The 26,405-nt window shown below is 52.8% G+C and overlaps 2 protein-coding genes across 5 annotated transcripts in view; one reads left to right on the top strand and one right to left on the bottom strand.

Annotated features, from left to right (window-relative positions):
- PLEKHG4 (pleckstrin homology and RhoGEF domain containing G4) overlaps positions 1-5,164 on the top strand; it is an 86,335-nt gene extending 81,171 nt beyond the window's left edge. For 2 of the 4 annotated variants that reach the window (XM_082289924.1, XM_082289925.1), the window contains exons 20-22: positions 385-501; positions 589-855; positions 1,278-3,037. In XM_082289924.1, the coding sequence (XP_082146050.1) occupies positions 385-501; positions 589-855; positions 1,278-1,606 (713 nt within the window). In that variant the 3' untranslated portion in view covers positions 1,607-3,037. Of the gene's footprint in view, positions 1-384; positions 502-588; positions 856-1,277; positions 3,038-3,302 lie in introns of those variants that run through there. The other 2 variants (XM_082289926.1, XM_082289927.1) reach the window with 2 other exon arrangements.
- A 10,694-nt stretch (positions 5,165-15,858) lies between these two features.
- TPPP3 (tubulin polymerization promoting protein family member 3) lies at positions 15,859-19,576 on the bottom strand. Its single transcript, XM_082290345.1, has 4 exons — positions 19,551-19,576; positions 18,225-18,416; positions 16,984-17,137; positions 15,859-16,724 (listed from the first exon to the last, which is right to left on the bottom strand). Exons 2-4 carry the CDS (start codon positions 18,410-18,412, stop codon positions 16,536-16,538), a joined length of 531 nt encoding a protein of 176 aa, XP_082146471.1. The 5' UTR covers positions 18,413-18,416; positions 19,551-19,576; the 3' UTR covers positions 15,859-16,535.
- Between the last annotated feature and the right edge of the window lie 6,829 nt (positions 19,577-26,405).

Raw genomic sequence — 26,405 nt, forward strand, 5'->3', positions numbered from 1 at the left:
AGATCCACACTCAGGGTTCCCTGTCCTGCAAGCACAGGCTGTGCCCCTGAAAGACTTGTTGGTCTCCCTGTGATCTAGGCCACTACCGACGCTCACTACTGAATCATGCTGGCCAAATCCCTCCTGTGCCCCGCAGGCTTCCCGCTTGGCAGGACTCTAGTAGGTGGCATGGCACTGAGCTACTTGGCCAGAACAGGGCATGATTGCTTGTTCTTGGAGACTCCACAGCACTGGGGAGGGGAGCAAGGGGAGAATAGATCTAATCTCAGCAGTTCAGAAACAGCCTGGCCCAGGAGTGCTCTAATCTGTGGCTGAATAATGCCTGTGGGGGAGGGTTGGGTCAGGTCAACCTCACAATGTGGCTGTGGGTCTCTTCTTCTCCAGAAATCCGTATGCAGGAGATGGTCTCCATGGGTGTGGGTAACAAGCCGTTCCTGGATATCAAACCCAGTGAGGCAGCTATCAGTGACCGTGCTATCGATTACATCATGAAAGGCAGAGGTAGGTGCCAGCTGTGCCTTCCCCCTTGCTCTGTGAGAGTGAGGCAGGACTGGTTCTCAGGGAGTTTTTTTGTATGCTTTCTGGCAGGTGCCAGGACCAGAGCATCAATTGCAGTGTCTCTGTTTGACCATTCCAACCCCTTCAAGAGGACACAGATGCAGCTCTCCACCGGCAGCACCCCCACTGCCTACACTCCTTCCTCCTCCTCCTCCCTGCTGGGGCCCCTCAACCTCCACATGTACCTTGACCAGACTCTGCTGCCAGGAGTCCTGGCCCCCAGACGCCCCTTTGACATTGGCACTTGCATCGAGGAAGATGAGCTGGAGCACGAGACCAGCAGCCAGCCCTCACTGAGTATGTATGGCCCCACTGTTCTGCAGCACCTGGGATATGTGGGCTCATGCCCACACCTTGTTCTGTGCTGTTTGGTCAGACCAGACTCTCTGGGGTCACAGCAGTCCCTGTCTCCTACCCACACCAGGGCATGAGGGCCCTGCCCTTCCATGCCAGCTTTGTCTCAGCTTCCATGGGGGAAATTAGCTCAAATGCAGGGGTTAAAAAGTACCTGTTGAGCTGCAGCCATACCCATGGCAGGCTTGGTGCTGGTGTTGATTTGTTGTCTGTGGCCTTAAAGAGGCCCAGACAGGATTGTGGCTGACCTGTGGGCTTGTGTGGCCAGTGCCTTTGCAGACAGGTACATTATCAAGTGTATGTGGCACAGCTTAAATGCAGCCCAAAGTCATGGTTATCAGAGTGACCTTCCTTTCTTTCCCCAGCAACAGAGAGCTCAGAGTCATCGCACTGCATGTCAGCCACTGGCTCCAGCGGCTCCGACAGTGGCTGTGTCTCCAACGTCCCACAAGAAAGCTTCTGTGAAGACATGAGCTCGCCCCCCTACATGCCTGTGGGCCCACAACACAGCTCTGCCATGGAGGGCAGACCCAGGTTCACAAACAGCCAGTACATTTCTGCAGTAAGTGCAAGCAGCCAAAACACTCTCTTCACTTTGCCTGTTCCTGCAACTGCCTCTCCACTTCAAGCCACTGCCTCTCACAGGGGGACCGAAGATGCTGCTTTTGGGCTCGGGGTAACTGTGGGGAAGTGACATTTTCCTCTTGCAGAGACTTGCCCCCTCTGGGGTGGGCAAGAGCCCCTCTGGTGCAGGTGGCCAAGATCCCTGAAGAGATGAGCTGGAAAGGACCTGTAGTGCTGGAGGCTGCACAGGGAGGGGTTGCTGCACAAACAGGAGCTATAATGTTGCCGTGGCCTGGGTACATATATAACCTCCTGGAATGGCTGGAGCTCTGCTGCAGATGCTGCCAAGCTCCTTTCCTGGGAGGTTTTGGCTTTTTTTGGGGAGCGATGAGATGGAGGAGTGGGAGCCTGTTGCTCTGAGATGTCAGTGTGTTCCTGAGAGTTCTCAGCTGCTTCCCTTGCCACTAGATCGTGTCCTATTGCTGTTGTCCTCTAACCCTGTACTAATGCTGGCTTCTCTCTTCTGCAGAAAGCAGGCCAGGTCACCATAACTCCCTCAAGAATAGTGTGAGCCCCTCGGCCCTGCCTCAGGAAGTGGAGTTGTTGTAAGTAGTCCCTGCAGGAGTTTCTCCAGCAGCTCTGAGTGCTGGTCAGGTTTGGCAGTAGCTCTGAGTCAGGGGAACCTCACCCTCAGCTTCTCTTTGAGTTTTCCCCATGCGTTCTTGACTGGTGTCTGAGGCTCTGATTCATCTGGTTACAGAAGAGCAGCTCCCATGGAGCCACACTCTGAACAGCTGGTCTGATGCTTTCTGCCTTGCAGAAGCAAAACAAGCAAAATCACGTTCAGATAGTAGAGGCTTGACCACCTCCTGAGTGTTCAGATGAGCTGTTTTCCTCCTTTGAATGCTGCCCACCTGTCTAACTACTAATCTGTTTCTTGTGGCTGTTTGCCAAAATCTTGCTCTTAGTTCTTCTGAACTGCCTTGGGGAATCATGGTATTCTCCCCAGGGTGAATTTATCCCACAGTTTCCTTTGAACCTCCAAAGGAAATGGTGCTTCACCAAAGGCAGAGGAACCTGCTAGGTTATGGTCAAGATGTCCTGAGGGAGCTGGCAGATGTTGCTCCTGTACTTAGTGATTTTGGGAGGATGCCTTGTCTGCGAGGAAATCGCTGTTGATCCAAGGAGGGTGAGCCCTGACAGGACTTGCAGCCAAGCAGGGCTCGTGCTCATGGGTGGCAGCCCTTGGTATGTCATGTCAGGGCCCACTCAAACCAGCCTGCTCCTGCCTCAGCCTTTTCCTCTTTGTCGTTAGGGCTGAGCCTCCTTTTTGGCAGGGAGCAGAGAGAGTGTGAGAGAGGCAGGATTGGGGCTTGAAGGGTCAAGGCACAGGGTGGTGAGTGGCTCATAGGTTTGGCACTGTGGGGTGTGACACCACACAGGCCCATGGCTCGTGACCTGCAGGTGCAGGAATTCAGAACCAGCTGTACAGAACCAGCCAAGGTTCAGATTTAAGATCCAGAGCCCCTTCTGGAGGGTCACAGACGAGACTTTTGAAGTGGCCACAGGAGCAGCAGAGACAGCAGCACATAGCCTTTGGGCAAGTCCTGAGGCACAGAGGCAGATCCCCACATGGGGGAAGCTGTGCTTCTCCTGCAAGGCTCTTCCACTAAAACATTCTATCCCCACCAAAATTTACCTCTGACAAACAGCAGATTTCAAGTGTTTGGCAAAGTCACTGCTGGCCAGGACAGAGGGACCTGTGGGATCCTGCCACATCGTGGGAGTGCCGCTGGTCTAACCCATTGCACGGTGCTGTGTTCCAGGTTTGATTGCCATTTCAAACTCACTGAAGACCCCAGGCCTCTGACCAGCAGAAGGAGACGGTCTTCATCCATGAAGATATTTTTTGCCCATAATCAGACTCTTTCAAACAGCCTAAAACCTGACCTCTGCCTGGGGGGGAAGTCCCAGGAAGGCTTCTGTCAACTAAATGTAATAGCTTTGGTGTTGGATGGGACCTTGGGCATTTAAAACTTGTTAGCCCTATATTTATAAGTAATAAGTAACATAGCAGTTTGGAGAAAAAAAAGTGTATTATTTTTAAAGCTATGAGTTGTACAGATTTTTATTACAAGTGACTCTGTTACTATTTGTTGTGTAAGCTGCACATTTTATAAAGTTTTTGGAAGGGCATGAAGAGAAATTGAGGTATTTAAAAAAAGTAGTATAACTTTCTGTTTCAGGGTTATATTGACCTGAAGCTCAAGATTTAACGTCCTTCCTTATGTTCTAAATATGTCTATTGTAGCAATAATTTATTTCCTTGGCTTAACACTTTCATTCTAATAAAAGCAATTTCATTGTTATAGTGAATTGTTTCTTCAGATGGTTCTTCCAGTGCCTTGGTGCTGAGCTAATCTCTCTCATAACCATCTGTCAGCTCTGCCACTCTCTCTGTGCCACCTCTGCTCTAACCGACTGCCAGCTCCGCCTGCAAATCCTCAGTGCATTCACCAGAGAAGGGGGAGATGCCCAGGCAGAGACTCCCCTGATGCCAGTGGGGAACCTGACACAGAGAGGGAACTTTGGAGCAGCCAGCAGAGATGTCAGGAGGAGTGAGGAAGAGGAACTGTCTGGTGGAGCTCAGGAGGCACCGAGGTTCCCTGGCTCTAATTTCAGCCACTTGCCCCCTGTAGCTGCTGTCCTAGTGCAAGTCTCTCTCCGCTGGCTCATGTTCCAGTGGCTTAGTTCAGGCTCCATTGTGCTTTGTCCTGACTGTGCCCCTGGTTTTGGAGTGACAGGGACTGGCTCCTTGCTTCAACTCTGACTCAGCCCCTCTCCTGGTACTTCAGTCCCACTGTTGTGGCTTGTTTGAAGAGCTTTGGATGGTGCTGGCATTTGAGACCAACAGGTTTTGAGTGTAATGGGTTGATTATAATGCCGAACCTTAAGTGCACGTTGTTTGAAGTAACACAGCGTAACTGGAGGACAAACGAGCCCTGTGTTCCAAGGTGGCTTTTTCATGACTAACATCCCAGGTCACTGCGTGGCTCTGACACCTTCCCCCTGTTCTTGCAGGAAATGAAAATAGCATTTTTGGAAACAATAGTTACTTGGCTGCCAGTCTCCTGCCTGCTCCTGGTTTATACAGAGCTGTAAATCAGGCTCCTGCAGGTGTGAGAGAAGTGCCACATTTGGCCTGAGGAGGAAGATGGAGTAATAATTTATTTAACTGCAGTTTTCTCCCCTTGGCAGTCTGGGGCATTACACCCCACAGCCACCCTGGAGACAGTGTTCCTTCAAGTTTGGAAATTCCTGTACTGTATATAAAACACTTGTTTATTTTTAATAAGCTGGATGTTTTTAAACCTTGTTCTTTTTTCAGACAGCAAAGAGAATACAGCTTGACACCTTTGTACAAATTTGTGTGGGAAAGTTATACAGGGAATATTTTACAAGTTACTATTTTGAGATAATTGCTGGGTTAATGCAAGGTTTTTGAGCTGTCAAGACAGCAATAGCTCATGTCACAAGAGGGAGAGAACTTACTAATGCAACAAGAGGAACATGAAACTTCTGGAATTTCTCAGTTTCAAAGGTTTCTAAATTGCTGGAAAAATCTTCAGTATTGTTTACCTGACACTCTTTTTTCAGGGTTTGATTGATTTGTCTAATAAAGGTTATTTTCTTTATATGAATCTTATTTGCATTGTGTCATGATTGCAGCAGAAGGAGACGGGGAGTGCTGAGAGGAGCAGTTGTCCCTGGGGTGTCTGAATACCCCCTCAGAGTACTGGGGGCAGGGTGCAGTAACATTTCTCTGACCACACCTAACTCAGCAGGTTGTTGGGGTGAGGCTGATGGTGCCTGTCATTTTAAACACTGGGAAGTACACAGTTTTTTCCCCCTATTCCATATGTGCCACCCAGACAATGAGAAAGAAAGTTTGGTTTTGTTGGCATAAATGGAAATCTTTCCATTGCCAACCTTGACGTCCACAGAGTCTGAGCTGCATGTCAGAAATCCCAAATTAGATGATGCATTTCTGAGAGGGTGCAACCAAAATAAATAAGCTCCTAAACCAGATGTGTTCCCCTGAAATCTTTGTCAGAATTGGAATTTTCAATACTTTTTCCAGCTATTGCCCTTCTACAAGTAACATTCTCTGTCCCTTCTTTTCTTCTCCCGCCCCCTGCTTTCACTAACCAGGGGTAGTGATGATAAAGTCTACTACTGAAAAGCAGGAATCCCACTCTGCCCAGTGACACCCATGAGGCATCTCACATGGACAACTCATCAAGGCATTTTCCATAGGGAATCCCCTAAAGATGGGTTCAATGGCCTGTTAGGAAATCCTTCCCAGGATTCTCTGCTAGCAAGTTATGGGCCACTGTGCTTCCCCCTACCCAGTTTATACTCCCATCAATTCCCAGGCATAGCTTGGACATTCAGGTGTTAGAATTATAAAATCCTGGAATGGATTGGGTTGGAAGAAACCTTAAAGACCATCTCATTTAACCCCACTGCCATGGGCAGTTACACCTTCCACTAGACCAGTTGCTCCAAGCCCTATCCAGCCTGGCCTTGGACACTTCCAGAGATGGGGAATGCAAGAATTCTAGTGTGGTGGAATATTCACAGGACACTGGTGTTTTAAGCCATCTCACTTTCTGATGATTGATAAATTTTATGGACCTAACAGATTGCTATGCTTGTAGAGGGAGGGTGTCCTCTCCTCTAAGCTCCCTGAGTTCTCCTGACCGCTGCAGTTTTGGAAAACATTTTTCAGCCTTAGAGCGGGGACACCAGCAGAGGGGGCAGATGGAATATTTTTCAGCTGGACAAATCCAACTTTGCTGGTCCTGCCCTAAAAAAACCCCACAAAAATCTGAAGAGAGGAGCATTTTTCCTTTTTGTTAAAGATGTGCAGGCAGTGCACAAATCACAGACTGGTTTGGGTTGGAAAGGGCTTTAAAGATCACCTTGTTCCAACCCCCTGCCATGGACAGGGACACCTTACAATAGATCAGGTTGCTCCAAGCCCTGCCCAGCCTGGCCTTGAACGCTTCCAGGGATGGGGAATGCAAGAATTCTAATTCAGTGGGATGTGTTCCTGGCCATACCTCAACAGGTCCATGGTAAATGTGATGGTGCACAGTTTGTTAATGCAGTAATAGACTGTGGAGTTTTGCTGGTCTTCCTCTCCCAGCCTTTGGAGAGGGAACATCTTTAAACAATCCTAAAAAGAGAAAGAAGAAAAAAAACCAAATATGATGTTAAATGCAAAATGTTAATATTTGGTGTTAGAAATCTCAAGCAGCATAACATTTTTGAGACAATTCTGTTAAAAAAAAAAGAAATTGGAAATCAGAATAAACTCAGAGTTTAGATAAAACTTGGAAGAAATGCAAATATTAATGTTTGAAAATTGACATTTCATCCAGCCAGGATATATAGGTTCACCCTTCACTGGCACAAGACTAAATGACACTATAATTAAAATAAAAAATAGTTGTAGCTATATAACAAATTAAATCTTTGTTAGAGATTCCCATTTAATATTTTCGTTTATGCAGATACAGAGTAGGGAAAGAGCTGTCACTTTCCTGTTGCGCATGACAGTAAATTCAGTGGTGTCCCATTAGGATGAATTCATTTTCAGGCCAACTGAACCTTCTCAGGGAGCAGCAGAAAGGGCAATACCACCTTTTCCAGATTAAAACATTTGTATTCAATAAGATGGGGCAGTATAAAATTGTCCTCAGACAGAACAGCTGCTTCCTTTAACTGTATTTAATTAAAAACAAAACCCCAGTGATGACCATTAAATGAGCTGTTACATAAAGGTCAAGCATGAAATTTGGAACAGTTTCTGAGCTCACCAACCAGGGCAGATGACTTGAATTGACAATTATTTGTTTGGATACCTATCAGGAGCCTTGATAAAATTATGTACACAAACTCTTTGACATCCTTCTGCAAACAGTATTAGTTAAGAATGAAAAAAAGCCTAGAAAAACCGCATAGAAAAATCCCACTTTGCCTGCAAGAAAGTCTTCAGCTGCAAAATTAATGCTCATACAATAAATTCAACAGAGCTAAGAAAAGGTAACTTTAAGGTCTGTGTGTGAAAATGAAGGTGGCTAAACACGAAACTGTGTTGGTCCATGAATAACTTATGACTGTCAGACTTACCCTGTGCAGGAGCTTCTTTCCACAACAGAGATTCAGGAAACAGAGTGACTTTATTTTTGGGAATTGAGAAATACCAGTCACTGACATTAAAATTAATTAACTCTTCTTCTGCAGATCCCACAATGCTCTATGCTTCCTCCACAAAGAAAACATATTGAGGGGCAAGAACAAACCTGTAAATTCCAGAACAGCCTGATGTCTGGAATGTTTTTAAGTTTTTCTCATACAAATGGCCTAGAAAAGGAGATGGATCAGGCTGCATGTCTGGAAAAGGATGGGGGGAAAAAACCTCTGTAAATGGATGCAAGAATTAAACTCAGTAGCTTCCAGAGCCAGCTTGTAGCTCCAGACTGCACTGATAATTAAAGATGATGTGGTGAACAAGGCTTTCTCATAGATAAGCTCATCAATTTTTTATTGCTGATACTGCTCAAGCAAGAAAGATGAAAAATTTTAAGAAAAACAACCAGATACTAAAATCTTGGTATTTCTGGGGTTCATCCAATTTTAGGGGACAGTGGAAGAAAGACAGCACCACCAAAACACCCTCATGGCACCACTGCTGTAAGGAAAGTACTCCCAGACCTTCCTGAAGGAACTCAGGCAGCGTTTGATGGGCATCAGTGCCCAGCCAGCAGCTCCCCCCTGCACAAAGGGGGCTCAACCCTGCTCCCAGCCATGGCTTGAGCCTCCTCATCCCACCCCCTCAGGCCTGGAGGAAGGGGCAGGGCTGCAATTTATTTAAGAGCCAATTAACACAGTGTTAACATGACAGATCTCTTTAATTAGATGCTGTTTGTGTCATTTCTCTTAGAACAGGAAACAGGTGAGGAGCAAGACCCAAACAATAAAAAACACCAAAGAAACCTGGAATATGACAGCTAATAAATCAACTAATCAATCTGATCATCTGGGATTTTTAGTTAAAAAAAATAAAGAGGGCTTTAGAGATACAGCAGTGCTCATCAGTATTTAATTGATATTTTATTAATATACATTAATATTTAAATATTTAAACTATTTTTTGAAATAATATTTTTAAGCTTCCTCAGGAGATAAGGTCAGCATTTAAAAAAAGAGCATCAATATGAACACAGGCTAACTCCAGGTGTTAGTATCTGTATTTTATATTTGTTAATAATTTATACATTAAATATTAATATCTAAATAAATCTGTACAATAATAACTGCAATTCTGGGGCTGTGTCACACCTCAGGGATGGGTTTGCAAGTCTTGAACATTCCCTTGGGTTTACCCATTATCATCTCTGTGTGTTGCTACTGGAAGTCTCAGCTGACATAAAGATAATTTATTTAATTTCTTTATTAATAAGCTTTCCAGGCAGTGGTTCAGAGGCTGGTTTTGGTGTCGGGTTTATGATTTTGGAGTCGCTGGTGTCTCTGACGTTCTCTGCTGACTGACTTGACTGCAAATACATCGATGTAGAAGCTCTGTTAGGTGCTTTTAGATGGCAGATCTGATAGGGAGGATGGAAGAGGGGCAGCCACACGGTGGTTTAGGATAAGGGGGAAATGTTTTCAGAAAAAAATTAAAACGTAAAATAAAAATATTTTTATTATCCCGTTGATAAATAAACACTGCATAAACAAATGGCTGGTCACTGTTGTCCTCTCCAGCCCGTGCCCTGTGAATCCACTGACAGTTCCAAGCTTTGGTGTCGGACAGATCCCGTGTTTAGACGGTGCCTGTGGAGTTTCTGTGTTTCCATCCAGAGCAGTGTTTGACATCCCCCGTGTCCCAGCCGTGCTGGCCCAGCAGCTGCCGCACAGAGGAGCTGCTCAGCTGCCAGCCGGCCTCTCCCGAGTCCCGGGAAAACAGCAGCAACCAGCCTGAGCTCCTTGTTCTTCTCAAAGCTCCGTCTCAGTGGAGCAAGGAATCCTTGCTGGGTTTATGAGGGTGGAAGGATGGACCTCAGTGGACAGGAGCCTCGCTGGGTTTTGTGATTTACCTTGAAGTCTACTGGGTAATAATGCCAAGAAAATGATGTTGCACGACTGTCCCAAGACAGGCTAAGACTGTATCAATAATGTGAACAGGAGGATGCTGAGCTTTTCCCCTCTGCTCCATACCCTCCTGTTCCTGACATGCATAAGGCAGGGATAACATTGCAGATGCTGCAGGGAAGTGTTTAAATCCAAAGCAAAAATCTGTTTCCTATTAGGTCTCAGGAAAAAAAAAAAATCCATAGAAACATTTCTGTTTAGAATTGTTTCCTGACATCACCTGAGCTTCCTGCCAAAACTCCAGATTATCTTGGTGTGTTTCAGATTTTACTGCTTGTTTAGGTTATTTTTTTTTGCACACCTATGCAGAAATGCTTGGAAAATGTCTTTTTTTTTCTTTAGAAGTGTGTTTGAGACATATACTTCAAAGCAGTGACATAAGGGTTTGCTTAAACTCACACCATGATACATTCCTGGACATTCGTCGCTTCCGAGAGCTCAGCAGCACCATTGGAAAGCTCCAAGGGACTTACCAGACATGGGGAAAACTGTACAAAAGTGATTCATTTCTTGTAACATTTATGACCCTTTGTGATTCTGGGAATCTGGGGTTTGTTTTCTTATGTCTTATCCCAAAGGGATTATCTGATTCAGTAGCTGGATGAAAGGCTTTAGGGGAGCCATGTAGCAGCTTCCATGCTACAGGAGATGGATCAGGCTGCTGCTTCCAGCTACTGCATCTCCAGGAATCAAACACCCACACAGAGTAATGAAAAATGCAGGGAGCCTTCAGAGACACTGGGTATCGAGTAAATGGGGGCTGATGTGGTTCATAAGGTTCACAAGAATTGATGCAGAGCAACAACTTGCATGTGGTGCCAGGGCCAGCTGTGCCTTATTGGCATTTCCCAGGAGCTTGGAGTCATGGTACAGCAAGAATGGGGTCACTCTAAGGAAGCCAGAGCATCACAGGATGGATACCTGGGCTGCTGAAGGACCAAAACGAGCTTTCCTACAAACAGAATGTGCAGCCTCTCACAGGCAGCCCTGGAGATTTTCTGCTGTGTGTAACCTCCAGCTGCTGGATCCCACAGTCCCTTTTGTCCCTTAGAAGAGCCCAGCCCATTAGAAAGATGCTCAGAACAGCAGCACCTGTGAGTTCACCCACCCTTCTCCCTGCATTTCCTTCAGATGAGTTGTTTTGGAAAATGTCCAAGTTCCCAGGTGTGATTTCCAAGACTGGAATTGAAACAATTGGCAGAACTACAGGAGCCCAGGGCTGTTCTGCAGGACAGGCAGAAGTGTGGGCTGGCCACAGACAGGGGACCACTCACCTGTCACGGCAGGAGGTGGTACCTGCATCCCAGCAGAATTCCTCCAGTCGTGTCTGCTTCTTATAATGCCCCCACTGCTGGCAAATGGGTGGATTTGGGACACAACAGAGAGCTATTTTGGTGACCATTGACACGTTATACACTTAATGAGGCTGGAACTGGTCACAGACTTCTAAGCCAAGTCATGAAAATGCCGGTTTGGTGGAATATTCTGTGTCTGATGAAACCATTTTTTTCCTAGAAAAATATCTTAGGTCAAAACAAGAGAGAGGAGACTTGCCTTTTGCAATCACAGAGCTCCACTGATGTGCTTCCAGCTGTCTCAGCACATGCTATTGATCTCTTGGAACAGTTTCTATCAGTTATTAATGACTGTCAACAAGCTCTGCATGAAATCTTAACATGAATCTTGGCTGTAGCTGCAGGTCTTGAAATACAGAGCTCTGGGCTAAACTTAGAGCTCCAAGTACAAAAGTTTTAAAGTGTGATTTTGAATAAATGGAAATCAGCCTAGAGAAGAGAGGAGGAGACCTTAGAGCAACTTCCAGTACCTAAAGGCACTCCAAGAGAGCTGGAGAAGGACTTTGGACAAGAGCATGGAGTGCCAGGATAAGGGGGAATGGCTTCACACTGACAGAGGGCAGGGTTAGATCAAATATTAGGAAGAAATTATTCCCTGTGAGGGTGGTGAGGCCCTGGCACAGGTTGTCCAGAGAAGCTGTGGCTGCCTCATCCCTGGAAGTGTTCAAGGCCAAGCAGGACGGGGCTTGTAGCAACCTGGGATAGTGGAAGGTGTCCCTGCCCGCGGCAGGGAGCTGGAATTAAAGGATCTTTAAGGTCCCTTCTAGTCCCAGACATTCTATGGTTCCATGCTGAAATCAGTGGATCACTTTTGGAAAAATATCCTTGCAGCAGGTGCCCTCTCCCAAATGCCTGCTTACCATTTAATTATTTTTCTGCAAAAATCTCACCCAGGTCCTCACTATCCACAAACCATCCTGCTGCCACAGCTGACTAAAGAGAGCAGCCACAATGCTCCCAAAGCACCTCTTCCAGCTGAGAAATGCACCAGTCATGAGAAATGCACCATCATCCCCACTAGGAAGATGTGCATCAGCACATGGCTCTGGGTAGCTCTGGAGTTCAGAGCAATTATGCAATCGTGCCCTGTACAGGGAACAAACCAGACCTTCAATATGGATCATGTTCAGTTTTACCTTGCATTTAAATCTCGTGTTGCGTTTAAATCTGGTGAATGCAATCCTTGCCTTTTGTTTTCTTTATCTGCATCTTCCTGCTCCCATCTCCCCCTGTGTTACAACTCTGCATCAGTTATTACGTTAACAAAATGCAGGGCTGAGTCCTGGATAATAACATTTTATCTGGAACCATGCCATGCCGGAAGGTGGTAATTTAGTTAATTTAATTCCATCTAAAAGGGTACTGAATCAATATTCCAGCACAGTGCTGGAGCACGTGGCTGGCAGTGAAGTATTGCCTGGAACACACGTGGTCAAGCCAATCTCGGGGCACTGACAGGATGAATTTGAATTCAAGTTTAGGTGATAGAAGCTGCACTCTGAATCTTGTCTGAACACGATTTACAGCCTTGTCTGTGTCTGTTGGAAAACGCTGTCCATCAGGCTAGCAGTGAAATGGAAAAGTACTGAGGGAGCAGGGCAGGTACAGCTCCACAGGGAAGCTGTTTTGGCTGGCCCAAGACCAAGGACCTGCTCTGTACCAGGAGGGATGTTCCCTGGGGAGCAGATGTTTGGGCAACATATGAGCTCTTCCTGGTGACCCTGCACAGGAACAGAAAGGGTAAAACCTCCCTGGCCATATTGGTACCCACTGTCTCCCTCTTCTGGGAACAAATCTATATCCTTGGGGACCAGAGTGATCCATCCTCATCGGCATCTCTGGTCAAATTGCACATTCTAGAGAAAAATGTCCTCTCAGAGGAGCCAGTTCCCTCATCCCCAGCACACAACTCGCTGTCAAAGCACGAAGCACATTAACCATGACCCCAGATGATTTTAGAAACTCTCTAGGGAAGGGGCCTTGGGGGCAGAAAACACATTTTACAGCTGGATTTATTGCAACCACCCAGCTGATCCTTCTGGGCTGCACATCTCAGTGGCAAGGTGGGATATCAGCTTGTAAGAGAGTCTGGTTGTCTAAAACGCAGAGGAGGCAGCAGTTTGTGGTGGTAGGACACCACAGGGGGCAAGGTCTGTTGTGTCTCTCCACTGTGGGAGTGTGGCCAGAGAGTGGCCAAGGGGAAGGAACAGGTGGGAAGGAGAAAAAAATCTTCATGTCTGGAGCTTGGATCAATGCACACAACACAAACACTGGCTGAGACACCTTCACACCTTCCTCCTGCTGGCTCCTCTGCTTCCAGGGAATTGCAGGCTGGCTGCAGAGTGTCTGTCTTGGGCTGGTGTGGAGCCAGGCTCAGAGCAGATTCTTGGCTAGAGGAAGGTCATTAGCACAGGGAAATGGCTGCAGGCCCTCTGGTTTGGGCAGTGTCGCTTTTCGTCACACAGAGTAGATCTGCAATCAATGCCTCCAGGTCTCCGCTGTCTCAGCAGCCTGTGGCACCTCTTCAAGCTTCACTGGGGAAAGAGCTGGAGCTGCTGGTCCTGTGGAAGTTCCTTCAGGTTTTGGTCTTCTCAAGGGCTGAGAACTCCAACTCAGCCTCTCCTCATCTGTCCTGCGCTCCACTGCCAGCTACTCGAGGAACCTCTGCTTTCCTGCCCACACTGCTCAGAAAGACTGGTGTTTAAAGGCCGTGTTCCTTGCACTTACCTGTGGGTTTGACCGTGTGATGTATCTGTACTGCAGGTCACAGCCTCAGTACTGCAGATGCTGTTTCTAAAGGGCATTCAGACCCTCCTGCATGGATGAACAGGGGAGCCTTGGACATACACACACAACTCTCAGAATATTGCCAACAACTCTCAGAATATTGCTACACTGGTATTTAGTAAGATTCCCCTTTTTGGTGAAGACTCAGATCAATATCTTGCTTTTCCCAGAAAGCTGGTCCCATCACTTCAGAGGACGAGATTTTTTAGGCTGATCCTGGGGCATTTTGCAGCCAACAGATCCAGTCGGTCTTTACTGGCACCAACTCTCCTGGGGCTGCTTTGGCAGGACTGAGATGCCTTTCCCATGCTGGGAACACACGGAGCACTGGAGATGCCTCCTTGAGAACCAAGAAGGCTGGAGGGGAGAAATTCCATGTAAGCTGTGGAGAACACAGTGAAGGACTTGAAGAGTGGGTGGAGAGCACCTTAATGGGGGGGTGGGAGCTGTGAGAGCTGTGAGCTGTTACCTGATCTGTGCTGTGGCTTCACGGGTTGTGAAGAAGCGGCTTCTGCTCGGGATTCAGAGCAGGGAGAGATCAGCTGATGGAGAGGCTCAGCAGAGCTGGCTGTCCTGGGAGATCCCACAGTCCCTGCCTTGGATGATCCATCACCGGAGCAGCAGTGGCATCACCTCAGCAGCAGGGTGGTGAGACCCTGGCACAGGCTGGCCAGAGAAGGTGTGGATACCCCATTCCTTGGAAATATTCACAGCCAGGTTGGACAGGGCTTGGAGCCACCTGGTCTAGTGGAAGGTATCCCTGCTCACGGCATGAAGATTGCAATGAGATTGTCTTTAAGGTACCTTCCAACCCAAATAATTCCAGGATTCTATGATTCCCAGTCTTAATTTCCACATATCAAAAACTCATCAACACCTGAAACTCCCCTTCAGAGCTGTCCCCACATTGGAGCTCCTGTGCTCCACAACCAGGTCCTGACCAAGGCCACACACAGCCAGGAGATGAGTCCTGTGGGGCCTGACCTGCTCACCTCTTCCCAAAATATTTTTCCTTTGCCAAGCCTCCAAGAACAGGGCTGTCACCTTCACAGACCTCGAGGCATGCAGGGCAGCCCGGCCCTGGGAATTCTGCACCGCAGCTGGGCAATGGAGTCAGCAAAGGGTTAAAGTCCCCCCCCTTCTCCCTTCATAAGCAACAATTTTTTGGAGGAACATTGGATGCTCAGAAAGAGCATTTAGGGGTAGACAGCCACAAACTCCCTCTGACCTGTTCAAAGGAGAAAGGAGAGCTAATTTCTACCAGCCCTCACTCCAGCATACACTGGTAGACCCTCACTGGGGATGGGGCTCAATCCAGCCCAGAAGAAGACAACCTCTTCCTTCTCCTGTGTCCTCCAAAGCAGGTGTCTGGGATGCAGACGTGCAGTGCTGTGCCTTGGCAGTGAGTGAGTCTGTCCAAGCCACGTGTGTGCCCCTGGCACATCCCTCACAGCCTGAACAGTGTCAGCGCCACAGCTGAGGCACCTGGAAATAATCCCTGTGGGTTATTTAGGGAGCCTGGCTCCGAATGGAAGACCCTGGAGGTGGATATGCAGCTGCAAATCCTGGCACTGCCACCTCAGCAGCGCTGCAGCAGGCTCAGCCCATGCCTGGGATCGGGGTCACAGCGCCTACACCCGGTTTCATGCACCCGCTGGAGTGACCATCCCATCCCGGAGCTGCCGTCCCATCCTGGAGCCCAGCCTGTTCCCAGGGATCGTTACCAGGAGCTCGTGTGTTTGGTTGCAAACAGAGCAGGAGTGGGAGCCAGGCGCTCGTGTTTGTGTGCCTGCGGTTGCTCAGGCAACTCGGGGCCAGCCAGGAGCTGCCAAAATCCTCGGTGGCCAAGGCCAAGCCCCCGGCACAGCTGCCCTGGGGCAGCGTGGCCGGCCGAGCCCCCTCTGTCCGGCCGAGCGAGCGGCCAGAGGGGCTCCGGCTGCTCGGTCCATGAACACAACCAGACCGGAGCGTCAGTGCGGACGGGGTTTATTGCAGAGCCGGGTTACAGCGTGGGTCTGCAGCATCCTTTGGTTTGGGCTTCACAAAGGCAGCAGGAGGCCACGGGGATTCAGGTCGGAGACCTTTGCCGATGGCCAGGCAAGACCAAGCTCTCCTGGGGTGCATCGTGGGGCTGGGCCAGGAGCATCCCGGCAGCTCCGGCACAAACAGCAGGGTCTGAGCCTCCCGCGGGGCGGGGCAAGCGGCGAAGGCAGGCAGCCGCGAGGTGAGGGCACCGGTGGGGAAGGAAGGAGGCGGCTGTGGTGTAGCTGGTGCGGGGTTAAGGCAGGTCCCCGGGAGGTGAGGGGAGGACAGGCTGCGGTCCCCGGTGGGACAAGGGAGGGTGCCCCGAAAGCCGGGGCTGAGGTAGGGAAGGTCTGGGTGCCGGCGGGGCGGGGCAGCCCTGAGGAGCAGCGCTGTTAGTACGGTGTGGGGCTGGGGGTGACAGCACGGGGGACGCAGGAGGGGCGGGGGGATCAGAGCACAGGGTGGGACGGACGCAGCGCTGGGGCAGAGCCCGCGGCCCGGCGACTCCCGCAGTCCCCCCAGCGCTGGGCGGCCGACACCCCGCCAGCCTGGGGCTGGCCCCAGCGCAGCCTCCCGGGCCCCACCTCACACGGGCACGTCCCAGGGCAGTGCACCGAGCCCACGGCCGGCGCGCAGGGACCGGGGCGGTGGCGCCACGGGCACCCGTCCCTACTTTTTGACTTTGGCATCGTAGGTGCCCGCGTTCTTGTAGGCACTGACGTAGCCGCTGGTGTCCACGATGTTCTCCCGCCCGCTCTTGCCCTTGCCCTTGCCGCTCTCGTCGAAGCGCTCCTTGTGGGAGCCCGTGTACTTGGAGGTGTCCGTCAGCCTCTCCACGGCTCCCACGGTCTTGGCTTTCTGCAGTGGGGAGATGGGACACGGCAGTCAAGAAGATGCTCCATCCCCTTCCCACACAAGTTCCATCCCTTGCCCCACACAAGCTCCTGACACCCACCGAAGACCCTGCTGTGCCCCTCGTGCCCCGTGCAACCCCCAGGGCCCCCCACCCACCCAGGGCCATGGAGTCTCCTAGAAAGCATTTACACTGTGGGCAGAGCTCCATCCTCCCTCCTGACCACCACTCCTGCTCCCAGCAGCTGAGGGGCTCCTCGCTCACCGTGACGCCCACGTTAATGGGCTCCTTCCCTGCCACCAGCTGGCAGATGGCTTCATACGCCTCCTCTTTGCTCTTGTCCTTAAACCTCTTGGGGGCCAGCTCCTCCAGCGCCTTTTTGAACTCCTCGTAGTTGATAACACGGGCTGTCTTCCCTCTGCAAGCACAAAACTCAGGCTGCCACCAGCATGTCTTTGGGTCATGCCCCCAGATGGCATGAGCTGCATCAGAGAGACCCTGCCTTTGTCGTACACTACCCTCAGACCCCTCACCCACTTCTGAAATTCAGCTACAGCTAAATGGGTTTGGCTGGGCGCAGCTGATGCTGAGCTCCAGGAGTTTTTAAGCCACATGCTTTTGAAGTCCCTGTTACCAAAAACCAGGGTGCATGGAAGTGATCTAGGACTTGGTGCTGGTGTCAGGAGGGGAGTGCACCCATTCCCACTGCTCCCAGCCTGCCTGGGCTGCCCAGCACCCTCTCTCCCCTGGCAGGCATCAATCCTCCAGTCAAATTTGGAAGGACGTGCACAGAGCATCTCTCCCCTGAGCTCCTGGTCCTCATCTCTGGGGCAGCACAGCAACCTGCCCTGCTGCACCCCAAAAACCTCCTGGTGCTCAGCTCATCCTGCCCCAACCCAGGAACAAGGGAATATCTGGATAGAGCATGAGTAGGAAGCAGGTTCTCCACCCATCCTTGTTCCTGCACCTCGTGTGGAGCATGAAGTGTCATTGTGTCCCCAGGGACCCTAAAAGCAGTTCCAGGTGCCTTTTAGCCCTTCAAGCTGCCCCTGTGACCTCCATGGACCAGAGTCCTCCTCAAGCTTGGGCATTGGTTGGCCAGGCTCAGGGAAGGGGCACATCACATGGGACAACCCTGAGCACCCTCTGCTTCCTGTGGCACCTTCTTGAGCGATGGGAACCTGGCAGAGCCAACCAGGCCCACCCCAATGCCTGGAGTAGGAGCAGGGGCAAAATCTCTGCACCAAATCTGAGCCTCCCACCCCCAACCTTGGGTTAATTTATTATTAGGTCTTGCAGAAGCAACCACATGTCCCAGCTGAAGGTGGGACACCACAAACAGCACCCGCAGATCTATGACAAACAGGATGGACAGCCTGCGGACACAGCTGGGGTAGCACAGCTCTGTGGGGACCCCCACACCCAGGCACCGCCACCCTGCCCATACTGCAAAGGCATCCCCACCCTCCAGGAGGCTGGAGGCTCTGAAAATCCAAGTCACTTACTTCACCTTGGAGAAGACAATGTCCACATCGGTGCTGGTGACGCTTTTGCCATCGGTGACTTTGCAGTCTTTGCACAGCTTAGCCCAGTTCTTCCCATTCATCTCCTGCCCCGTCGCTTTGGTGTCGCCGTAGATGGCGAATTTGCGGAAGCTCTCTTCCAGGGATGCCATCTCAGCGTTCCCAGCCATGGCGCTGCGGGACAGGGGCAGATGGGCCTGTCACCACCCAGGCTCCTGCTGGCTGCACGGCAGAGCTCAGCAGGCTGCTCGCAGGCCTTCGAGGGCAGGAGGAGGAGGAGGAGGAGGAGGAGGAGGAGGAAGGCCGGCGAGGGTGGAGGCTCTGCAGCAGGATCGGGGCGTTGGCAGTGCCTGCGGGCGTGCGGTGAGGGCTGATGGCAGCGTCGGATGAGCCCCAAGGCCGAAAGCCAAGAACGTGTCTTGGGGAATGGAGGCTCCTGGTCGAGAGCTGTCAGCAGCGAGGCTGTCAGCTCCGGGGCTGGCAGGGAGTGAGTGCATCAGCCTGTCCCCTCGGGAGTACTCTCCGGGAATGACGCAATGCGTCCGCCTTCCTCCCGCTCTCAGATCAGGAGAACCAGCACCACCGCCTGCCTTCAGCCCCACCTCTCCTCTGCCTCCATCCCTCTGTGTGAAGCTGGCAGCACCTCAGCCCTGTGACCTGCCCCCAGAGCTGGGCCAAGCGCAATGCCCTGCAAGCTGCCAGCAGGTCTCTGCACCCAATGGTGGCACTGTTGCTGCTGCCCCATCCCCACTCCTCTCCTGCCGTCGCCTCGCCAGCCTCGCCCTGGTGGCTCAGCATCCCTCACCACGCGCCGAGCACCCACAGCATCTCGGCCAGGAAGGACTGGGTGAGGCTGTACCCGGCGGAACTCCAGTAATCAAGGGGGTCTCCGGCACCCCGAGGTGCAGGGCGGGTACCTTGCCCGGTGGGTGCCCGGGTGAGAGAGGCCGGGATGGGCCCCCGGAGCCTCGGCGAGGGCCGGGGAGTGGTCCCTAAGTCCGTCGCCAGGGAGGATGGGCGTTGCCCGGCGACCGTCGCTAAGGAGGCGCGGCGGGGCGGGGATGCCGCCGGTCGCCTCCCCGCCTCGCGCTCCCGCGGCTCCCGCCGCCCCGGCCCGCACGGCCCCGCAGCGCCCGCCAGGGCTCTCCCCGCCCGGCCGGGAGGTCCCTGCCGGCGCCTGGGGGATGCCGGGGCAGCGACGACCCCCGCTCACCCTCCCCCCCAGCTCCCCCCTCCCCGTGCAGTGGCCCCGGCACGGGCACCGGAGGGGCCGCGAGTGCGGGGGGTCCCGGTCCCTTGGTCACTCACCTCCGGGTCACTCAGTCACCGCCCGGTCACTCGCTCACCTCCCGGCGCCGCGCTCTGAGGCGGGCGGGGGCGGCCGCCGCCGCCTGTTTAAGGCTCCGCCATGGCGACGGGAGGGGCCGGGCCGCCCCCGCCCGCCTCCCCCGGGCCGCGGCACGGCGGGAGCGCCCTCGGGGCGGGGAGACGGAGCCCGGGCAGCGGACCCGGACCACCTCTGGGACACCCTCCACCACCCCATGAAGCCTCTCTGCTTCCCCACGAAACCCTACCGGCACCTGACCAGGTCTTTCCTACACCTCACAAGGTCTCTCCATCACCCTACAAAGCCCCAGCGTTGTCCCACAAGGTCCCTTTAGCACCCCCCGAGGCCCCACCATAAACCTGCGAGGTCTCTCCACCACCCGCTCAGCACAGACGGCCCCGGCAGCGCTGCTGTGCTTTGCCCTACAGCTCCTTCCCCGGCCCCACACAGCCACCGTGCCCCTCCATAGAGCAACCTTCCTTTGGTGGGTGACACCATGGACCAAGGCCACTGCCCCGCCTGAGGAGACACTGCCAACCATTCTGGTGTGTCAGGGACTGTGGCGAGCACCTGTGCCCCAGTGAGACACCCTTGGAGCAGCCACATACCAGCACTGCCCACCCTGGCAGGCCGGAGCATGACCACATGCAGAGCTCCCAGTGGGTGCTGCGAGCTGAGGCAGTACCCAAATATTGTGGTTGTCATGGAGCTCCAACACAACCCACATCCTTTACTCACTGCCCCACCTCAGCTGTTTGCCCACAGCCCGCTTTGATCCCAGTGCTCTGGGCATTGTGGATGATCAGCTGCAGCATCAGCAGGAGCTGTGCATAGCCAGGACACACAGTGTGGGGTTTGCTGCTGCCTTGGGGGTCCTGCGGGCAAATCAGCAGCTTTGGGAACCAGGAAGTAGCTCAAAGTCTTTGGCAGCCTGGCGTCTGTCTGCCCTGGTCCCTGTGCAGAGAAGCTGCAGGTTAAGGACAGACACAGGTGTCCCCATGGCTGAGCTGTTACAGGGCATCAGTTCTGCTCATGCACCCAGAGCCTTTTGCTGTGGGGCACAGCCCCAGCGACAACCTCCCCCTCTTTGCTGAGGGGCACCTGTTCTCTCCTGGGACATTGTTGCCAGTTCTTGACTGGGCAAAGCCATGAGCAACCCACTCACGCTGATTCTCTCTTGGAGGAGGGTCTGGAGACCTCCAGAGGTAACCACCAGCCGGTTCTGGGTGTTTGAGATCATTAACTTTACCTCCCACTTCAGAGGTGAGTGCCAGGGCTGGTGCCAGAGGCCGGAGGTGTGTCACAGCACCTGGCCACTTTGGGTAGCCCCAGATGGTCAGACACATGAAGGACCCCACTTTGTTATGCCCCCAAACCAGCCCTGTGGCCCCTCCATCGGGAGCTCCACAGGAGCTGCTCTTTCACAGCTCAGACAGAGGCAGGGTGGCAAGGATATCCTGGAGGGGAGAGTCTAGGGTGGGAAGGGCAAGTGTGGAGGCTCATCTGATGCCAGAGTCCAGGCAGATCTCTCCAAGAAGTGTCTTTCCTCTCTCCAGTTTGTCCTGGTAGAGCTCACACATGGCCAGAGAGCCTGGGAGCTGCATGGAAGAGGTGCCACCAGGAGGACTCTCCTGATCACACATTCTTCCTGCTCCTCATACAGTATGAAAGCAGCTCCCAAAGTGCAGGGCTCAGAGGTGACAGTGCCTGACTGTGAAGTGGGAATTTAAACCAGCCTCTCTGCAGGCCAGCAAGGACCCAGGGGTGCCATCCCACCTGCAGAAGGTGGAGAAGACCTGTAAACTTCTCTCTGGTTTAAGGACGAGGGAGTAACTGGGGGTTGCCACACAAAGGAAGGTGGTTAAGTCTTGATGAAGCCTTATCCTTAGCTTGCCCTGCAGCTCCCCACCAAAGCAGGTGCCTTTGGCTCTGCTTCCAGCTGACAGCTCCGGAGAGGAGCCAGGTAATGTCTGTTGGAGCATCCAGCAGAACTTGGCAGCGGTGGGCAGCATGGGAGCCCGACTCCTCCGAGCCGGCAGCAGGTGGAGGAGGAGCTGGGCATGTCGGCAGCTCTCCTGTAGGAGCTCCAGCTGATCCTTGGGCTGCAGAGCCCAAAGAGCCAAGCGATGGCACATGGGGAGAGCCAGGTAAGGGGAGCGCTGAGCCATGGCTGGTGAGTTGCCCACGGGGTCGGGTTGAGCAGGTCAGGTTTCGGTTCCTAAGGGCTGGGGTTTGTTGTGCGTTTGTTGTCACCATGACAGACCTGTTGGGATGGAGCATGGTCCTTGGCCGGCTCCCGCTGTTCCTCACGCAGCCCGGAAAAGGAAGCCCGGGAGGGGGCTGTGACTTGGTCCGGAGCCCACGGGACGGGCAGGAGTTGAGAGGGAGGCTGCACAGGTCCTGTGATGTGGCGGAGGAGCATGCACACGGCCCAGCTCGCCGGGGACCTTTCCCTTCTAATCAAGGTCAGGATGTTCCCAGGCTATCTCCTGCCCCAGGGACCTAAATGAGCCGAATACTCCAGCGCTCACCCCAGACACACCGAGGCCCACACACAGCTGCATCCCCGAGGTGCAGCTTCGGCTGCCGGGCTGGTTCTTCCCGGGGCTGTGTCCCTTTCCCCACCCTCACACAGAGTCCGGAGTGCTGTGACCGCTCACGGTGCAGCTCAGAGCTTGCAGGAGGGAACAAGCACAACCTCAGAGCACCCTCTGTGCTCACGCTCATCCTCTTCGCCCCTCGCTTCCCCCGAGGCTGGGCACCGCAGCCTCCCGGGAGTCATCCCGTTTCAGGAATGAGTCGCTGGCTCGGCCGCGTCTGGGGTGGGATGAGGTTATGCGGGAACGCCGCTTCTCTAGCGCGAGTTGCTACAAACAGAGGGAAGTGTTTCGGAGATTGTGCAATATGTACACGGTCGCCCCAGCAACAGCGTGTCCACAAGGCATTAGCGGGGCTTAGCTGTGGCTGCTGAGCGATCGGGGATCGGGGTGTGCTGTGTCCGTGCCGGGTGTGCCACCGAGCACGGGCTGCGGTCGTGCCATGCACGGCACCGGGCACAGGAAGGGGGGAAAAGCTCCATCCTCTGGCAGGAACTTCCTTTTCCCCACCCTGCAACTCAAGGCAGCTCACTGAGATGCTCTTAGGACGTGTCAAAAGCAGCGCAGGAACAGACTCACACAAAATCATTTCCCAAAGGAAGGTCCCCTTGACTTCAAAGAGGAAACAAAGAAACTTGAGCCAGGCCCAAGGATGAAAGTAAGCACGATGTGCATCCCATGCCAAGGCGGAGGCTTGGAGCAGGCACTGCGGGGCCTGACACAGCTGCCAGACAGTGGCCAGGAACTATGACATGATTTCAGAGGACTGTGGAAAGCTGTCATCCTGAAAATCATTGCTTCTTGCTAATAGAAAGCCACAGTGTCTTGTGGTGGAAACAGCTGGTCCAGGGCACTGCCTCCAGCTGATGGGAGAGTTCACACCCTGGCAAAAACCTTTTATTTAGTGCTGGTGAAGAGGCTTGAGGATGTCAGACCTCAATGTGTCTGCAGCAATGCTGAGCTGAAGGCATCAGGACTTCTGCTGTCAGGACCTTAACCCAGCTCTCTTACGGTCTTGGGCTGCAGCTTGTGGTCACTGCAACCCTCTGGTGCTGAGCCCAGGACAGCTCTGCCCACATGCTGGACTCTGCAGCAGCACCCTAATGTGACTCATTCCTTTTGCTTACTGCCACAGCCTGCTATGGACCTTCCTCAGGCAGAGCAGCAGAAATGCCATTTGCACTTGAGCCTGCAGGGTAGCATCATTAAAGGCCCCAGAGGACAAAAGGAAGGTTGGGAAGGAGAGTCCAGGACCTAAAACTATCTCAACCTCACCATTTTCACTCTTGGGTGCCCACTGTGCATCTTCAGCAGTGTTCCTTTGATGTGGCTGTGGCAAAGACATAAAGCCCAGCCCATTTCAATCACCATGTGGCACACACAACCCTCCTGCTGCCCGTGAGCTTTTGGAGATCAGAGTCCAACACTGGCAGTGCTGGGAGCCCGTCCTGCCGGAGCCTGGCTCTTGGCTCAGCACCCAGCTGCTCCAACGCACGGACACAGCTTAGCATGTTTGGCAGCCTTGAGTTATTCAGCAGAGTGGAGCAAATGTTCCAGCTGAAGGCAGCAGAAGGATGTCCCTGCCCAGGGTCCCCAGGGCATCCTGTTGGCCTCCAACAAAAAGGGTAGGCTCCCACACCTTGCAGAGAATCCTGCAGGGCTGGGAAGAACCAGGACATCCCAGCAGCTTATGGGGCTCTGCACTGGTTGTTGGGGGCTCTGGGGGCAGAGACCCTTCTCAGCTGGGCATCTCTGTGTGTGACAGGGGAATTTGAGGCTTGCAGGCCATTCTTAGTAGGACAGGGGGCAGGTGAGCACAGCCTGGGAAGGGAGGAGGACTAAACGCTGAACCTCAGGGTGAGCCCCAGGCTCCTGGAGAGGGTCATGTCCCAGAAAACTGTAGGACATCGCCTTCCCTCCCATCTTGAGCCCGAAATGTGGCACCTCAGGACATGTGTGACCTTTTTTTCCCTGGACATCTGATAGCCCAGGAAACCCAGTTCCCCTCACAAAGAGCACAGCAGCCTTTCTGCAGCACAGTGCAGAGCTGGCTGGGCCTCCTCCCTCTGGTGCTCACCCTCCTCCAGCACAAAAACCAGGCTGGGTTACACAGCTCAGGGAGAAGGTGGTCTGATCCCTACCCCTCAGGGAAGACACTCCCATCTAACACCCAAAAGGCCCTGTGGAGAGGGGACTGCTGTCACCCCCACACCAGTTACAGTGCTGAGCCCTTCTGGGACTCCAGAGGCTTGGGGAGAAGTGAACCAAACAGCCTGGGGATCATCAGCTGGGCAGAGCCAGGAATGGCTGCAAAAGAAAAGAGGAAACTATTTAGCAAAGAGTATAGAAAATTTTATTGTGGCCAGAGCTACTGAAGAGCTCCATACATGATTTTGGGACTGATTCTGCAAGGACAGAGTAAGAAAACACACAAGCTCTGCTCAGGGGCACCTGCTGCAGAGAAATTACTAATGCTTTGTGGTGGAGGGACAGCTGGCCTTGGAAAACCATGAGCCCAGCATTGCTGCAGGATGTAGTTTCCTTGGATGACAGTGGACATGAGGAGAAACAACAGGAAGGACTTTGTCTAACTGGGACCCATGGGTGAGCAATGCTCTGGTCTCTGCAGACACCCAGTGCCATGGCTGCTGGCCCACACTCACCTGCTTTTCTAAAGGGTCACACGGCCAGCAGGTACCACTGGCCACAGCAGCCAGGGAAGCTGCAAGGAGTGTGACCACAGGCCAGCCCTTCCTGCAAACTGAGACAAAATTACTTCAACAGCTACATGAGACTTCACTTTTTCTGATCAACAGATCATGTAATTTGATGAAGAGTCAAAGCTCCTCATCCCAGTTCTTTCAGGAGACAAAAATCAGACAAGAGAGAACAGTGTTAAGGCAGCCCTTTAAAACACCTGCAAGTCTTTCTCCCAGGCTAGTCTCTCCCACCAAGGCTGGGAGTCCAGCCTGCCTGTCCAGTGCTGGCTGTGCCCAAAGAGCCCCTGTCCCTCGATCCCCTGTCCTGCTCTGACCCAGTTCCAAGGAATGGTCTCAGACTGAGCTAGACAAGGGGAGAACAGCTTAGCTTGACTCTCACAGCACCCTGCTTTGTCCTGTCCTTCCCTAACTGGCACCCACTGTAGCCTGGAGAAAGGTCAGTTGTGCCTTCCATGCATCAAAACATTTGGAAGAGTGATGAAGACTCCCCTGGCTTCCCTTTCTTTGCTGATGCACCTGTTTGTTCACAGAATCAGCAGGGTGATGTGCTGGGGATGTCTGGAAATGTGCATCCATCCACGCCAGTGCTGCTGCTCAGGGCTGTGCCAAATCCTGTTAGACATGGCCATGCCAGTGGTAAAGCCCATGGAGATGTGTGTGTAGCTGCTATCTGGGCTCTGAGATTAGCTGGCTGCTAGGCAAATCTGGGCTTGCTGGAAGACCAGCCTCAGCACTCAGCCAGGAATCTGGAACGGGGCATGCTGCCTGGGGAAGCCACAAGAGCAGGGAGAGCCCAGGAGCTCTAGGATGGCAACCCAGACAGCTCTCTGCAGCTCACCCCCAGCACAGGGTGCTGTGGCTCAAGGCACTGGCCATGTGCCCCTGTCTGCTGTGCACTACACATACCCCAGGCTTGGCTGTGGACTAACACAGATCTGGCAGCTCAGGAACTGCAAAGGTTTCAGGGCCTGCTGTATCCCAAAACTTCTGAAGAGAATGCTGCAGCATGGGGCACCCCAGACTGCTGGGAAGGGGGAGCAGGCCAAACTATGCTGCCTTACAGAGAACATGCTGGCGGTGGACTTGGCTTGAAGGTGCACAGTGGAGAGCGGTACAGGGGTGGGGCAATCCTGAGGTTACTCCCTGACCACCTGCTGAAGCCCCTGAGCATGATCCAAAGACTGACAGGGTGTAGGCAGATGGGAAATACAGCTTTCAGGGTGCAGGGAACGGCAGAGGTGCAGCCTTGTTCTTCCCCATACACTCTGCTGTGAAGTTACTGCAGTACCAGTGTGCAGAGGGCCCAGAGGGGTGGGCCCCTTCCCAGGGAAAGCACTTGAGCTCTCTTGAGCAACAAGTCTACCTCAGGTTTGCCACCTTGCTGCCTCTTGCCTTTGGTTGAGGATGAGAAATGTCCCACTGCAGCCTGACAGCAGATGCACAGTGAGGGGCGAGTCCTGTAGGCCTCTACACAGCACTAATGCCGTTCCCAAAGGCCATGGCTTTGGAAGGATGATCC

This window comes from Coloeus monedula (genome assembly GCF_965178545.1).
Source record: "Coloeus monedula genome assembly, chromosome: 13".
Classification (NCBI taxonomy): domain Eukaryota; kingdom Metazoa; phylum Chordata; class Aves; order Passeriformes; family Corvidae; genus Coloeus; species Coloeus monedula.

Coding starts and splice junctions, on each gene's coding strand:
- TPPP3 (XM_082290345.1), bottom strand. CDS start 18,412: ATGGCTGGGAACGCTGAGATGGCATCCCTGGAAGAGAGCTTCCGCAAA. Junction 17,138..18,224: donor ATTGTCTTCTCCAAGGTGAA/GTAAGTGACTTG, acceptor TTGTGCTTGCAG/AGGGAAGACAGCCCGTGTTA. Junction 16,725..16,983: donor CCATTAACGTGGGCGTCACG/GTGAGCGAGGAG, acceptor TCCCCACTGCAG/AAAGCCAAGACCGTGGGAGC.